This window comes from Molossus molossus, unplaced genomic scaffold (genome assembly GCF_014108415.1).
Source record: "Molossus molossus isolate mMolMol1 unplaced genomic scaffold, mMolMol1.p scaffold_m16_p_9, whole genome shotgun sequence".
In the NCBI taxonomy this organism is placed as follows: domain Eukaryota; kingdom Metazoa; phylum Chordata; class Mammalia; order Chiroptera; family Molossidae; genus Molossus; species Molossus molossus.
In genome coordinates, this window is record NW_023425403.1 from 46,423,509 (window position 1) to 46,439,960 (window position 16,452).

General features: G+C 41.3%; 1 protein-coding gene across 4 annotated transcripts in view; it reads left to right on the plus strand.

Annotated features, from left to right (window-relative positions):
- Nucleotides 1-1,494: 1,494 nt before the first annotated feature.
- Nucleotides 1,495-16,452, plus strand: part of DNAJC3 (DnaJ heat shock protein family (Hsp40) member C3) — a 77,982-nt gene continuing 63,024 nt past the window's right edge. Inside the window, exon 1 of one of the 4 annotated variants that reach the window (XM_036249915.1) lies at nt 1,495-1,685. In XM_036249915.1, coding sequence (XP_036105808.1) covers nt 1,604-1,685 — 82 coding nt within the window. In that variant the 5' untranslated portion in view covers nt 1,495-1,603. Of the gene's footprint in view, nt 1,686-9,657; nt 9,786-16,452 lie in introns of those variants that run through there. The other 3 variants (XM_036249919.1, XM_036249917.1, XM_036249916.1) reach the window with 3 other exon arrangements.

The following is a 16,452-nucleotide window of genomic DNA, read 5'->3' on the forward strand; positions in this document are numbered from 1 at the left end:
GTGATGTCAAAAGGAAAGGACAAATATATATATTTGTTTCTTCATTATTGTTAGAAGGATGAGTACCATTTGTCTAACACTTCATAATTTACAAGAACCTTTACACTTCATGAAACCTCAAAACAAACCTTTGAAGCAATCAGACATACTCACTTTACACATGAAGATAATTGAGATAATAGCCATGGTATGAGATTACATTTCCTGGATCTGAATTCTATATACTTCACATTATATTATATTGCTTTACACCACAATTAATCAGGGACTCGTTTTTTCCCCCTTCGAAACAATCTACCTTTGGAAAAGAAGCCTTTCTGCTTTTACTTTCCTTACTGTAGCTTCGAAAAATCACGAATTCACTAAGCTATTTATAATCCATTTCTTCCAAAGTGTGAAGTAGCAAATACATACTCATTGGTAAAGTGATAAGTTTGCACTTGACAATGTTTAATACAGAAAAGCATTACTGTTTTACCCCAAGTAAAATACCTCTGGTATATAGTGTGTGTGTTGGAGACGCCAGAGGAAAAGGCTGTGAACAAACACAATGCCGAAGTAACTTCAACTTTATCTGTTCAAGTTCTTATCTCTTTTGTTGAGTCTCCTCTGATGAGCACAAGATGAAAGATCCCTTCTAAGGTCTCTTTCCCCACCTTATAGCGGACGTTGGCTGCACTCTCAAGAGCCCCTTGCTCTCTAAGCTGCTGCGCCTCCCTAGTTTCTTCTTCACATTATCTTCCAGGATTCCGGTCTGCTGGACAGTCAGGGTGTGGGGGAGGGCTCCCACACTTCCAAGCCATTCTCATTTAGTGCCTTAGATCACTACTGCACTTTTCTCCGGTTGTCCCTGAAATGCTTCGGTCTCCATCAGGTCACCCGGCTTCTCCTGACCGTTTCACTAGAGCTTTCCTGAAAGTTCAGTCTGTAGACGCTCAGCAAGACGAAGCAGATTCTATGATTCTTCGTGTTTACCAGTCCATTCCGAGACCTCCATTCTAGGCGCGTTAAAGCTCCCCTCAGCCTTTCTGGAACCAGGTTTCGCCTTTTCATCCCGGACACCGCGGCCTTACCTTCCTCTCCAAACAGCACACCGGGAAAACCTCGCTTTGCTGACGTTCTCCTCCTCGCTAACCCAGTGAGCCGGGACCGACCCAAAAAGGCTTTCACAGCCTGCGCATGCGGCCTCGGCGGCCGCCACCCACACTCCCCGGATGCCTCCCTGGCTGCCTCCCTCCCGCCAGCCCCGGCAGTCCTGAGCACCCTGACAGCTCCGCAAACCGTGGACGCAGTCTCGTCTCGTGCTTCCACGTTATCCTATCACAGACGGGGCGGGGCGATGGCCTCTGCAGCCTATCAGCGCGAACCACGATCCCGGCAAGCCCGGTAAAAGAGCCTCTAGGAAAAAGGCGATTGGGCAGCGCGGCGCTTGGGGCGTAGCGGCGCCCGGGCCCCGCCCACCGCTGCCTTCCTCTGGTGGGCGCGAGCTGCCGCTTAGGCCTGAGCGAGAGCCGACGGCGGGCGGGCGCAGCTGCAGCCTGAGCGCCAGCGGGGACTGCTGGGCCCCGCACTGTTGTTTCTTCTCTCCGCCGCGCCCTCGGACATGGTGGCCCCGGGCTCTGTGACCAGCCGACTGGGCTCGGTGTTTCCCTTCCTGCTTGTCCTAGTGGACCTGCAGTACGAAGGTAAGTCCTGCCCTGCCGAGAGGAGCGGGCTCCGGGGTCAGGTCCCCCGGCGCTTCCCCGCCATTGCCCGGGCGCGAGTCTCGGGGCGGCCCGGGCGGTGGGCAACAGCCGGGACTAAGCGGCTCGGCCTGCGCCTGAGCCCGCCCCTGGGTGTGGGCTGGCTCCTGGTTCCCGGTTTGAGGAAGAGGTGCCGGGACCAGCGGGCACCGGGCAGGAACAGGGGATTTGGAGTGTGGAGCCGGGCCGAAGGGCTCCGAGGAGAGCCAGGCCCCCGGCCGCGACTTCTGGAGCGTCGTGGGACGCGGAGACTCGAGCCGCCCTCGCGTCCGGCCTCGCTTGGGACCCTCGCTTGGCGACCGGGAACACTGTTGGTCAGTAGTGCTGGGAGGAGGTGGTTAAAGGTGGCCAAAGGAGAGGCTCCTTTCGCTTTGGAGTTCCGGGGGTGGCGGGAGGAAGTATGTCCTGCTGAGTGGAGTGAAGGGGACAGTGTAGACTGTTAAAAGTGAGGGACCCTGACATTATCATACTGTCTTGTATAGGAGTTGTTAGGTTGGTGCGTTCAGGAACCGTTGCTGGAATGCAAGCTCCGGAGAGCAAGGCACAAAGTTTGAAGTTTAGCAGCTCCTAGCATGGTGCCATTCAATTTAGGGCTGGCTTTCCTTTTCCGAGTTTCCAGGGGGGTGGAGGGAGCCCCCTTAAAAAGGTGCGAACGTTTAAATTGCACTTAAGCCCTACAGATTGGATTGTTGGCTACCCTAACAGAATAGCAAAAATAGGGGGCTCTCCCATCTTAGATACCAGCGGGAGGAGTAAGAATTAAAGCTGAAAGTGCCAATTGAATTAATGCCCTTAGCTTCGTTACTGTGCGAAATAATGGAGTATAATAACATATCAAATGCACTGATCTATTTTCATCCCCATGAAAAGGGCTAATGGTTAAGGAGGTAAAGCTAAACATTTTAATAACATTTTAGTGTGAGACTTAGTATTAAACAGAGGGAGTGAGGAGCTGAAACTGGGAATTGTTTCTGATAAAGTCACCTCAAAATTATAAACTTAAAAAAAAAAAGTGATACTTTCCAGGTTTTAAGTTTCATGCATGGCAGTTTTTGTTTGTTATATTTTTGGTTCACCTGGTGACTATATTTTTTAGAACCAAAAATCAGAACATGTATGGGGACAACATTGGGATGGAGAATTGGACACTGAGGCTGCCCCAGAAAATCTAAGGAATTTGAATTTGAATGCCTGGACCACATTAATATGGGTCATGCATTCCAGTCTATTGCATTTTCTAATGCTAACCCCCTCTCTCCAAATGTAGCATTTATGTCCATTTACCGTTGGTTTATTTTGGCCATTTCAGAGAAAGTTGTCTATGTTCTGTTTAATGCCAATCATTTTAAGTTGTAAAAGGTACACACTTTTATATGATGTTTCCCACTAGCTTTTGGATTACCCTTTTAGAACTGCTGTTTGGTATATGATTCTGCAGGACTTGAACACTTCATTTCTATCCTGTGATATTTTTTACAAAAAAAAAAAACCCTCATTGGAGAGCTTTTCTGTATAGGAGGCATTGGTGACATTTCTCAAAGGAGTGCCAGAGTGCTATCTTCTTTAGGAGCATTGCCTGTATAAAGTAGCAGCGACTTGGTTCAAGTAGTAGGGAAGAAAGGAAAAAGATCTTAAATTTGTTGAAGGTTGCTGTGTGCCAGGCACCTTTCTGTAAGCGATCTGTTATTCATAGAGGTATGTGATATTCTTCCTAGTTTACAGATGAGGGAACTGAGTCTCTGAGTTTAATTACATGTATAAGGTCACATAGCTGTTAATTCTAAGATCCGTAAGTTGAACTCAAGTTATTTGACTCTAAAGTTTATCTGTGTACAGGCTGGAGACAGAAATTAAGTGATTGATAGCATCATGTGGGCCCAATCATTTGTAAGTGGTGGCAGCTGAGAAAAATCAGAATTTCTTGCTTGTTTGCTACCAGCATTAATGGACAAGAAGGTGATTTCTCAGCATGTTTAATGGAGCGATTCTCAACACTGAGTGTGCATCAGGATTTCACCCTGGAGGGCTTTTAAAAACGGACTTCAGGTCCTCACTCCTAGAGTTTCTGATTCAGTAGGTCTGGATGGGAGCTGACATTTTGCATTTCTAAAAAGAAATCACTGGTATAATAACTTATATAGAGGAGTTAAATTAGGTGTCTATTTACTAGACACTAGACACTGAGTTTGGTGATGGAACTCAAAATACAAGAACTTTTGGATTAGCAAACTGTTAGCTCCCATTTTTCCAAATAAATTCTGGGTCTGCGTTCAGTAATCTCAAAGTCCTGCAGGAGGCATTCAGATCTGCAGATTCCACTACTATGCCTGAGGCTTGGAGAAAGAAGAAGTAAAGGAGAATGGGTTTGACAGAGACCTGGAAGTAGGGAAGAGACTGACAAACCTCAGTGGGAGGATGGGTAGGAGGGTGGGAAGATAATAAACCAAAGAATTTATATGCATATGTGCATAACCAATGGACACATAACAATACTGTGAAGGTGAGGGAGGTGGGACAGGACAGGAGCCGGGAGGAGGGAGTCAATGGGGGAAAAAGGAGGGACATCTGTAACAAAAATACATAAGTAAATTTAAAAAAGAAAAATAACAGGTTTGAGACGAGTGAAGGTGAAACAAAGAGTTGCATAGGATGGAGAGTATCACCAATAATTAGCTTAGTTGGCCTAGTTTTTTCTGAAAAAATAATCATCTTTTGTCTCCCCTCCCCCAAGCGTTTCTGTTAATTGTAACTGTGGATGAAGGACCACACACTAAACCTGACAAGCTCAGGGAAGGCCTGCTTAATGGCCTTACAAACTCAGAGACCTCACAAAGGATGGTCTGAAATGAAAACATTTTAACTAAAAGCAGTTTATGGCAGATTGTCATGTCCTAAGGCAGTATTTTTCCTTATTGTCTTTTTGCATCTACAATAATATACCTTTGGAATGTAAAAGTAATTTCCTTTTTCTGGACCCCTCAGAGTATAGGCACAGCACCAGAGGGGAGACCACAGATTCCCTCATTGTTATTGTTATGATAGCTGTTGACTGTTAACTATCCTGTATTCACCTGTGTAAAAGGAGTCTGTGTCTATCATTTTACTTTCTGTCCAATCCCAGAGGCTTCCCCCACTTGCTTTCTTTTACCTCGCTATCTATTACCAGTGGATTTCATATAACTCACTTATGTCCTCTCTTGATTGTAATGTATAAAATAAGGTGCACATAACTGCCATTCTCTGGAGCATTTTCGCAATCCAGTGAGATTTTGTTTCCCAATAATTGTCGACAGTTTGGCTCAAATAAAGGCACAAAAATTCTCTACAGTTTTTTATTGTTTCTTATGTTGACATAACCCAGAGAAAGAAAATATGTAATATTTTTATGACTTAAAAATTTTAGCACCTTCTTTCAAAAAGACCTTTGAAAGAGGGAAGACCAAAACACTGATTAGGAATAGAATTTTTGGAGCAGAGAGAAAACTTTAGTAGAATCTCATATTATAAATAAGGAAGCTATTTTAATTCTTTGCTAAAGGTTTGTTCTGTTTGGTACCTTGAGTAGAAACACAGATAGGGAACCAAACCTTTTATCTCTTTTCTTCCTTAACATGCTACCTGGACCGACCCTCCCTCCCTCCCTCCCTTCCTTCTATCCTTCCTTTTTAAATTCTCACTCTAGGATATATTTTTATTGATTTTAGGGAGGGGGGGAAGAGAAAGAGCAATCAGCTGCTCCCCTCATCCCTGAACTGACCTGACTAAATCATGTATTTGGCTATAGGGAAAAGAATAGTTTAAAATGAGTAAGTATAAAAGATATTGGTGATTTTTATATGAACATAACCTACGAAAAGTATGTTTTGTCTTCTCTAGGGTTTTCTTGACATTATTTAAAATATGGAAAGAATATAATAGGGAAGATGAATGATTTGCAGTAATTAATATAAACTAAGTATTCTAGCAGATGGTCAGATAACTTCTAGCATTATTTTAAATTCTTTTAATGAGGCTATAGTTAGCAGTTGTGTCAAACTTCCAATTCACTAGTTGGCAGTGCTGAGCCTAGAGCCTGAAAATGCAGTAGTTTTAATTCTGTGGGTCAGGGGAGTTGTTCTAAGGTAGGATGCACTGAAGTAATTGGGCTTTATTTTCTCATATTGTTATAATGTGTCAGCGAGATAACCAGAGACGCACAGACAAATTGTAAAGGAGTGCTTTATTCTCGCCAGCAGACTGTGGAGTGCACAGTCTCCCCTCAGATCAGCAGCAATGATTCTTCTTGCTCATCTGATTTTAGAAACAGAAGCCCATCCTCCCTTTTGCCCCCTCCCTTGGAGGACCTGTATAATAGTGGGCGTGGCAGCGATTACCGAATTCAAAATTAGCATTATTCACTGGGCTCAGGAATACCTGCAAATGTCTGCAATTACCGGTACTGGGAAACTGCAAATGCCTCCCAGCACGTGGGGCAACTATAATCTTAGGCAAAATTCCTTTACTTCTAGGAGTAATTAACCTATTATTGGAAAAATATTGAGGAAAGGCCATTGATGATAAAAATGGAGTTATTTAGTCGCCTTAGCCAAGAGGTTTACATAAGCATGGAATCTAGTCGCCTTAGCCTTGGGGCCCGGGTCAATATAAAGTGAATTAATTTTGGTTAAGTTTACTTTTTATTGCCATAATTTTTCTTTGATTGATGTGCAACAATTAATCTTTGTTTATATAGAAATATCATGGGAACCCAGTCAACTGCTCTTTAGAACTAAAAAGTTTCAACCGTAGATTTATTTTTCTTTTGAGATCTTTAGAAAAAATCTGATGGGTTGTGTCATTTGGAGTTCTGAAATATGGGGAATACTCTTAATCAGTCAGCACAGGCTTACACTATAGTCTGTGGCGAGGTATACATAGTATAGAACTCATGGTTTTTGTTGTTGAGTTTACAGAGCACTTGGTATAAGACATGCTTTGTGAAGCTTCTGTGTCTTCTTCCCTCCTTGCTCAGTTTAGATTTAGTGGTTCATCTTGTAGTTACTCCATTGCAAACATCCTTTAATTTCCTTGCTTCTGTATTTTTTGTTTTACTAAGTTGGCAAAATTTAACACTGATTAAATCCAACTTGGCCACCAACTTGTTTGTTGTACCTCAGAGCTGAACATGGGTGGAGAAAAATGGAGATAACCTTGCCGACTGGTCTCATTTTAAGCATATACAGTAATCTCAATTTCAAATGTACACTCTCTATACTGTCAATAGTTCTGCAATTCCCTAATATGTCTACCTTGAATACCAGTTTTTCAAACCTTTTTCTCTTTCCTTACAGCTCCAATTTAAACCTCCCTTTCCCTGTCTTCCTTTACCTTCTTCTTTTAGACCTTGTCTTTATTGAGAAAATGAAAGATATCACAGGACAGTTTTTTCTTCTTTCTATCACTAAATTAATTAGCCTACCTGTATCTGTACCTACTCTGCTACTTTTCTTATTAAAATAAATAAAGCATCTCTATTTCTGGCAAAATCCAATTTCATGATTTAAAAAAAAATGTTTTTATTGATTTCAGAGAGAGGAAAGGACAGGGAGGGAGGGAGGGAGAGAGAGAAAGAAAAACAGTCATCAGTTGTTGTTCCCACCCATTCCTCAACCTGGATCCAACCTGCAGCCTGGGCATGTGCCCTGACTGGGAATCTAACTGGTGACCTTTCAGTGCACTGGATGGTGCTCAACCAACAGAGCCTCAATGGACAGGGCCAAAATCCACTTTCTATACTTATGTCCTGGATTTCATTTCCTCTCATCTCCTGAAAATATTGCCCCTACAGTTATTGTTTCTCTCCTATGTTACCATGTTCTTCCTCTCTGCTGGATTATTGACATCAGCACTCCAATATGCTGTACTGTGTGTCCATCTTAAACTACTCTTTGATGTCATGTGTCCCTTCAGCTGCTGAACTATGTTTGCTTCTCAGACAGCATAAGTTTAAAGAGTTGTTGGTAGTCTCTGTCTCTATTTCCTCATCTTCCGTTGTTCTTGCCTCAATACATTTCTCCCCTAACACCACAGAGCCTCGTATCTGAGTCCATCTCTGAACCTCTTTCCTCTTAATCTCTCCATCACCAGCTTCCCACCACATCAATTTCTTTTACTTTCAAATGCCAAGCTCATTTCTGACAAGGGTCTGGAAAGCTCTTAAAATGAACATTTACATTTCAAAGAAGCCTGCCTTGATACTGTGTAAAAATCACTCCTTTCTTCAGTTAATACTCTCCCTTTAACCTTTTTTGGGTATTCTTTATAAAACAACACTGTCTGAATTATTTCATTTATTTTTCTTGTCTATCCCTTCTAGAATATAAACTGTATGGAAAGAGCTTTTGTGCCTGTACCTGAAACTTGTTAACATGAAGTAGATGGGCAATAAATACTTTTAAAATAATTTTTCCCTTTTTTAAAAAAATTCTCATCCAAGGATTTTTGAAAATTGGTTTTAGAGAGGATGGGAGAGGGAGAGAGAGAGGGAGAGGGAGAGGGAGAGGGAGAGGGAGAGAGAGAGAAAGAGAAACATTGATGTGAGGGAGAAACATTGATTAGTTGCCTTCTGTAAGTACCCTATCTGGGGATTGAACCTGTAACCTGGGTATGTGCACTAACAGGGAATTGAACCTTTCATTGTATGGAATGATGCCCCAACCAACTGAGCCACCCACACCTGCCAGGGTAGCAGTATATAATTTTTAAATAGATGAGTAAAGTTGGCTGTTAGAGCTGGTTTTTAATGGACTCTTCCAAGTTGAAATTCCTTGAGCAAAGAATCTCATTACTACATTTATGCCCTCATAGTTTATTGAAGAAAAGACAGTTAATGTCCATTGAAATTGAGCAAACCTGGTTGCAATAGATTTTATTTTCCTAGTTTATCTAGGAAGATTTTAGTGCATTGTTCAGATATACATAACTACTTAGCCATTTCTTCTTTTCAGTTTGGCTTTGTAGACTTTTTAGGTCAGGGTGATTGAAAAGAGATGCTCAGGGTTTCTAGCTCAGTGCGGTTTTTTTTTTTTTTTGAAACCATTTTGTCATTGGTTCTCACTTAACTATGTAATTGCTAAGATAATGAATTTCCTGCTCTTTCTTAAACATACTTTTTATTAATTTTTAGAGAGGAAGGGAGAGAGAAATAGAAACATTGATGTGAGATACATCAATTGGTTGCCTGCTGCGTGCCCCCTACTGGGAATTGAGCCTGCAACCCAGGCATGTGCCCTGACAGGGAATTGAACCGGGACTTCTCAGTCCATGGGACAATGCTCAGTCCACTGAGCTACACCAACCAGGCACCTACCTGCTCTGTTTTTCTGTGGCCAGATTCCACTGTTTTTTGTGTTTCTGCCATCTTGCTTGATCTTTTATATACAATACTTTGTCTTTTTTGCCTGTGTGTTTCTTTCTAGAATGATGTTAACGTTTTTCACATTCAAAGTGCTCCAACCTGAATAAGCATCCCTGGGCTTAGCTTGAAACTTAGTATTTTTTTTTTTTTTTTTTATCCTCACTCGAGGACATTTTTCCATTTTTTGTTCAGATAGAGCGGGAGGGAGAGAGAGGAAGAGAGAGAGAGAGAAACATCGATGTGAAGGGACACATCGAGTGGCTGCTACCCGCACGACCAACCAGGGCCAGGGACAAACTGCAACCGAGGTATGTGCCCTTAGCGGGAACTGAACCCGGGTCTCTCTATACCGCAGGCCGACGCTCCAACCGCTGAGCCAAACCGGCCAGGGCGAAACTTAGTATTTTTGATGACTAGTTCTTACCTTTTTCAGTCTGGTTCTTCCAGTGTTGATTGTGACTCTCACCACATCATACTTTTTTTGTTTTAATCCTCACTTGAGGATATTTTGTCCATTTATCTTCAGATAGAGTGGAAGAGAGAAAGAGAAAGAGAAAGAGAAAGAAAGAGAAAGAAACGTCGATGTGAGAGAGACTGGCTGCTCCCGTACTATCCCAACCACAGCCAGGGACTGAACTGTAACTGAGGTACATGCCCTTGACTGAAATTGAACTCATGACTATTTGGTCTGTGGGTGGACGCTCTAACCAGCCAGGGCTCTCCACATCATGCTTTTAAACCCTCAACTTAAAATTCTTCATTTTTTGCTCTTCAAAACATGACAGATTCTGATACTACCTTCAGTGAAAGACTTAGCTACTCCATCTCTTTTTCCTGCCCTTCTGTATATTTTGCTGACCTATGGTTATGCTTCTGTAAGGAGAAACCTATTTTATTTAATGCTGACTAAAAAATGGCATGATGTTTGGTAGCTTTATCTCTCAGAAAATAGGAGACAGCTTTCATTGTCACCATCTCCCAAGATGTGGCAAAGGAATAAACAATATCCATGGCTCAAAATAAAATTTAGACAATGCAACAATAGCCACATTTTGCATATAAGAGTCTTTTTATGTATTATTTTGATTGGATAATTATTACTTATAATCTATAATTCTGATAAATTATAGTATGTTTAAGAAAGAGGGAAAGTAGTTACATTCATTCAATAAATATTGAATGTACTTTCTTCAAGGTACTGAACTAGGTGATGTAAAGAAGAAAATACAGATTGTCAGACTTGCTTTTTGGTCTGAGAGTTGAGAGGTGGACGGGCTGGGCATTGTGAGAGGCAGGCAAACTATGAAGGTCAATATATTGAGACAGTGATGTTGCAAAATGAAGTCACGCACTTGTGAGTGTGGGGATGAAAAGCATTCTAGGAACGTAGAGCGACCTTTTTCCCACCATCTCACTAAAGTAGTTTGGGAAGGTTTCACAAAGGAGTCAGCTTTTGAGGGTAGAATCCTGATGGAGAAGTAGAAATTTTCCAGGTGGGCAAGTGGGGAAGCCTTTTCATGAAATAGCATGTGCAGAGAGATGTGACATGAGCACATAGTATGTTCAGGGAAGTACCACCAGTTCATTATGTTACAGGAGTATAAAGTAAGCGGAGGAATGAGGAATGGTAAGGCTGGGCCCACATCATGGGATCTGGTTATGAAGGAGCTTGTTTGCCTTTAGATCTGAAGGGATTTAGTTTGAACTTAGCCAGTGATATGAAAATACTGAAGAATTTTTATTAGGAGTGTATTTTGGAAGGATTGCTCTTGCAGCAGCATGGTGGCTGGATTTGGAGGAAGAGGGTAAGGGAAGATCCCAGTTAGGAGGCTCAGGGGCCTGCACAACCAACCCTTTACACTGTGGCAGGTTCTATTATGGAAATGTGACCAAGGCACACCAAAGGGATAATAACTTATTCTCTGAATGATTGGGGTGGACCATGGAAAATTTCATAGAGGAGGTGGTTTTTATTTATCACATTAAATGGAAATTATGTTGGATAACATTGTAGCACAATAAAGATCTGAATTTTATTCAGAAGGGACAGAGAAATGCTAGATACCTCTTTTAATTCTAGAACGCAAGAAAAATTTAGTTTAAAGAGTAACTCAACCTTTGGAGTGACAGTATGACAAAGCTTTTTTGGAGACTGTACCAAATTATTTGAAGAAATAGTGCAAATGAAAGAATTTAAGTGGATGTTTTGGTACAACTTATAGAAAAGATAAAGGTAACCCCAACATGGATGCTTTACCTTGGTTAACAGACAAGTCCACCTTTTGGCTATGGGAAGCCAACCTAAGGCTTAGCTCTTGTTAACTGTCTCCCAGGCTGTGTTTGTCAAAGAGATACTCTGTCATGTCAGATTCTGGGGTTCCTATGTTACACAAGTTGGTTATGTGGTCGCCCGATTCTTTGATAGATTTCACCTGCTCATTTAGGTAGTGAGTCTCAATGAAATCACACAAGTGAGGGTTTTTGTCAGTGGCTAGTTTGTGCAGTTCCAGTAGTGGCTGAATTATGCTTTTTTCCAAGTGTAACACTATTGCACTTAGCTAGCTCTCCCTGTCATCATGGTTTGGTTTCTTCTTTTTTTGGGAGGAGGGTTAATCCTCACCCAAGGATATTTTTTCTATTGATTTTTAGAGAGAGTAGAACGGAGGGAAGAAGGGGAGGGGGTGAGAGAGAGAGAGAGAGAGAGAGAAACAAACATCAATTGGTTGCCTTCCACATGCACCCCAGCCAGGGCCAGGGATTGAATTTGCAACCCAGGTATGTGTCCTTGACTGGGAATCTAACCTGAGACCCTTTGGCCAACTCTAAACACTGAGCCACACGGGCCAGGGCATGGTTTGGTTTTTTGATATCCTGAAGAATTCAGGATTTGGCTTCCTCACTGGTTCTGCAGATTCATTAGTTTGTCAGCGTGTTCTTTTTCTTCATGAGATTGGTGAAGAAAATATTTTATTTGGCACAATTCTTCAAAGCCACACCATCAGGGTCAAAGTAGTGAGACATGAGCAGGTTAAGGAGGCAAAGAGTTCTAGGTTGATCTGGGGGTTGATCTGAGGGTTGATCTTCAAATCCTGATGGCAGTCCTAGTGCATCTGCAAGGGGGACGCCGTGATCTCTGTGAGCACCTGAGGAGGAGGGGTCATCTGTAGGTACTGTGAGGCAGTGGCTGACAGCCTGCTGGGTGGGGACAAGCTCTGGGTACTTCCAAGCACTGTCAAAGCAGGAGACTGCATGACTCTTGTTGAAGAATATCTGTCCCAGCATAACTTGACAGCATTTCAAAGAACTTGACATGTGCATTTTTTGCCTCAGGTCCAACCTAGGAGGTTGGAAACAGCTAGACTTCAGCTTTAACCTGTGAAGCTGGAAACAATTTTGACTTAAAGATTACATGAGTGTGTGAAGTATGCAAAGCTTAGTAACTGTGGAAAGCTTAGCCTGCTTTAAATGGGGAAAAGGATCATGTGCTGTGCTGAAAAGAAAGCTGGGCTTTGGAACTGAATCTTGTTTCGACAGTTACTCTGAGTCTTCAGGCAGAATGGGTAGCTTCTTTGAGCCTCAGTTTCTTCAGTTCTAAAAGTATGAAAAATATTTACTTTCTAGGGTTGTTGTGAAAATTAAGTGAAATAAAGACACTGAAAATATCCAGCAAATAGTAGGTTCATAATTCCTGCTATGTTACATCTTTCCACTTGAACATTTTCATAGTTGTATAAGGAAAGCATTTTGACTAATGGTTTATCTCATACCCAAATTTCTGCACCCCTCAATGTGGAATCCTCTATTCATTCAGTATACTGTTCCCTGTGAGAAAATGTAGCAAGGAAATGTTTGAAACATTTATTCTGAAAACTACCCCGCTGCCCCATTTTGAGAACACACAGATAGATATCCATCAATATGCCCCTGAAATAGGCCAAGTTGTTCTGTAGTCTGCACAGAGCACTTTCGCCATTATTATTTGATCCCTCGTTCATTCTTTAGTATAATTTTGTCATGGTTTCTGTACTCCTTCCTTCCTTCCTTCCTTCCTTCCTTCCTTCCTTCCTTCCTTCCTTCCTTCCTTCCTTCCTTCCTTCCTCTCCCTCCCTCTCTCTCTCTCTCTTTCTATTTACTTATTTATTTATTTATTTACTTTTATCCTCACCCAAAGGACATTTTTTCCACTTTTTGTTCAGATAGAGTGGGAGGGAGAGAGAGGAAGAGAGAGACAGAAACATCGATGTGAAAGGGACACGTCGAGTGGCTGCCACCTGCACGACCCAACCAGAGCCGGGGACAAACTGCAACCGAGGTACGTTCCCTTAGCAGGAACTGAACCCGGATCTCTCTGGACCGCAGGCCGACGCTCTAACCGCTGAGCAAACCGGCCTCTGTTACTGTTTGTCCCCGGCCCTGGTCAGGTCATGTGGGAGGCAGCCAGTCAATGTGTCTCTCTCATGTTGATGTTTCTCTCTCTCCCCACCCTCCCACTCTATCGGATGATAAATAGAAAAAATATCCTCAGGTGAAGATGTAAAAAAATAAATACATAAGAAAAAAAAATGAATTATCTTTAACTTTAATTTTCCTACACCTAATCGCTTAAAATGTTTTAATTAAAAATTTTATTATGGAAAGTTTTTACACATTTACAAAAGTGGGGAATGGTTTAATGAACTCCCATGTACCCATCTCCCAGCTTTAACAATGATCAACTCATGACTAATCTTTTCATCTATACCTGTGGATTGTTTTGAAACATATCATAGGTGCCATCATTTCATTCATAAATATTTTAGTACCTACAAAAGATAAGGGCTAGTTTACATTTTAGAATCTTTATCACCTGTGTTATCTACAATAACTATCTGATTATACTGCTATACCTTTATTTTATTTATTGATTTTAGAGAGGGAGTAAGGGACAGGGAGAGAGAAACATCGATGAGAAAAAACACTGATTGGCCGCCTCCTGCATGCCCCCCACTGGGGATGGGACATGTGCCCTGACCTGGAATTGAACCAATGACCTCTTGGTGCATGGTTCAATGCTCAACCAATGAGCCACATAGGTCAGGCTACTGCTATACCTTTAAATTAGAGTTTAATACAAACCTTTGAAGCAAGTTTTTTTTTTTTTTCCTTCCTTTCCTGACTTAATTGGCTGTTTAATTTCAAAACATATCTATACTGTTTGCAAATATTCTTTATGAATTTTCAGTTGCAAGTAATTATTTAATTAGCAACATCTTTAACAAAACACATTTCTTAGTCTACTTTGTTAAATTTTTATTATCTTAGTAGTACATGAATACATTCTTATTGGAAAGAATTGAACAATGTAGAAATACATATTGTATCTTCTTTTAAAAGCATAAATGAAATCACATATGTATTGTAATGCAACTTGCTATTCGTTTTTGTTTTTTTTATCCTCACCTAAGGACATTTTTCCATTTTTTTTTTCAGATAGAGTGGGAGAGAGAGAGAGAGAGAGAGAGAGAGAAACATCAATGTTAAAGGGACACATCAAGTGGTTGCCACCTGCACGACCCAGCCAGGGCCGGGGACAAACTGCAACCGAGGTACATGCCCTTAGCAGGAACCGAACCCAGATCTCTCTGGACCGCGGGCCGATGCTTTAACCACTGAGCCAAACTGGCCAGGGCCAACTTGCTATTCTTAACTTAGTACACACCACCACGGTTTTTTCCATTCTGCCTGACTTCAGTCTCTTTTCCAACACTGTCCCCCAAGTGATCTTTTAAAAATGTAAATCGGGTAGTCAGTTCCGGCTATAAACCCATTCTAATGATTTCTCTTTGAATTTAGAAACAAAACAGAAATTTCTTACCTTGGCCTGCAAGGCCCGGTGTGATCTATCTTGCCTACATCCTCTTCATGTGCTGGAACCTCCTTTGGATTGCTTAAAGTTGAGCTTTGTCCTAACTAAGCCCTTTTATGCTTGTTTTGTACTCCTTGGGAGCCTGGTTGTATTTTGGCATCTGGAGGCTTCTGGTCATTTCGAATCCCCCCATTTCTCCCATGTTTTAACACAAACATTATCTTTTCAGGGATTATGACCTCTTTGTATTAAGGATTCTTCTTTTCTCTGGCAGTTTGTAATGGATCTGAGAAATGATCTTGTTTATCTTTTTCTCCATTGCTAGAGCAGCTAGTGCATAGACACTTAGCTGGTTGTTGGTGTGTTTTTTGTTTTTTTTTCCATGAATGTTGCATTTTTTAGAATTTGTAAGAATGTCAATTAAATTCATTTTTAGAATTTTTTTCTATGTGCTCCGCTTAATTTTTTCTTCTTAATTTTTGTATTTGGTATTAGTTTTTAAAGATTGATTTAATGATCTGTCTTTATATTTCAGAATTGCTCAGTGCCAAACTTTGCTGATTGTGGGAGAAGGCTTGATTGCCATGCTGAAAGCTGGGTCATCTCTGGCTCCTTTCTCTTGTATCAGAGTTGGAGCACTTAACTGCAGCCACCTCCATGGCCCGCTTTCTCTAGGAGGGTACTTGGATGTGATTTTACCCACCAATTCAATCCTGTCCTTTTTATGTTTTGAGATTTTTAATAAAATGTGTTTTTCTGGCCCTGGCCAGTTTGGCTCAACGATTAGAGTGTCAGCTACAGACCAAAAAGTCGCTGGTTTGATTCCGGTCAAAGGCGTGTGTACCTTGGTTGTGGTTCGGCCCCTAGCCCTGGTCAGGGTCATACAGGAGGCAGCCAGTCGATGTGTCTCTCTCACATTGATGTTTATCTCTCCCTCCCTCCCACTTTATCTGACGATGAATGGAAAAATATCCTCAGATGAGGATTCAAAACATTTTTTTTTGTTTTTCTGATGGCATTTTCTAAAAAAAATTTTTCTGGCATATATCTCTAAATAACTTCTGTCATTTCTAGAATTTGAGCTTATTGGAAGGTAGACTCACGTACTCAGTTGGCTGTCCTGATCTAGTCCCTCTAGTCCACTTTCTTTGAAATACTATTTTTTTTTTAGTGTAAGAGGTAATTTTTATCAGCCAGTTTTCTCTTCATTAAAATAATTTAAATTAAAATAATAAAAACCTTGATTTTGCAAAGTCTTATAAATGTACGAAAATTGAGGGAATAGTATAATGTTCTACTATGACATGTATACTGTCACCCAGCTTCAAAAATAATCAAAACATGGCCTGTCTGGTTTCACCTATACTTTTATCGTCCCCTCCAAGATTAGTTTGAAGTCATTCCTGTTCTTCATATTATATATTCTGTAAATACTTCATTGTGTGGCAAAGATTCCAATGTAATGCTAG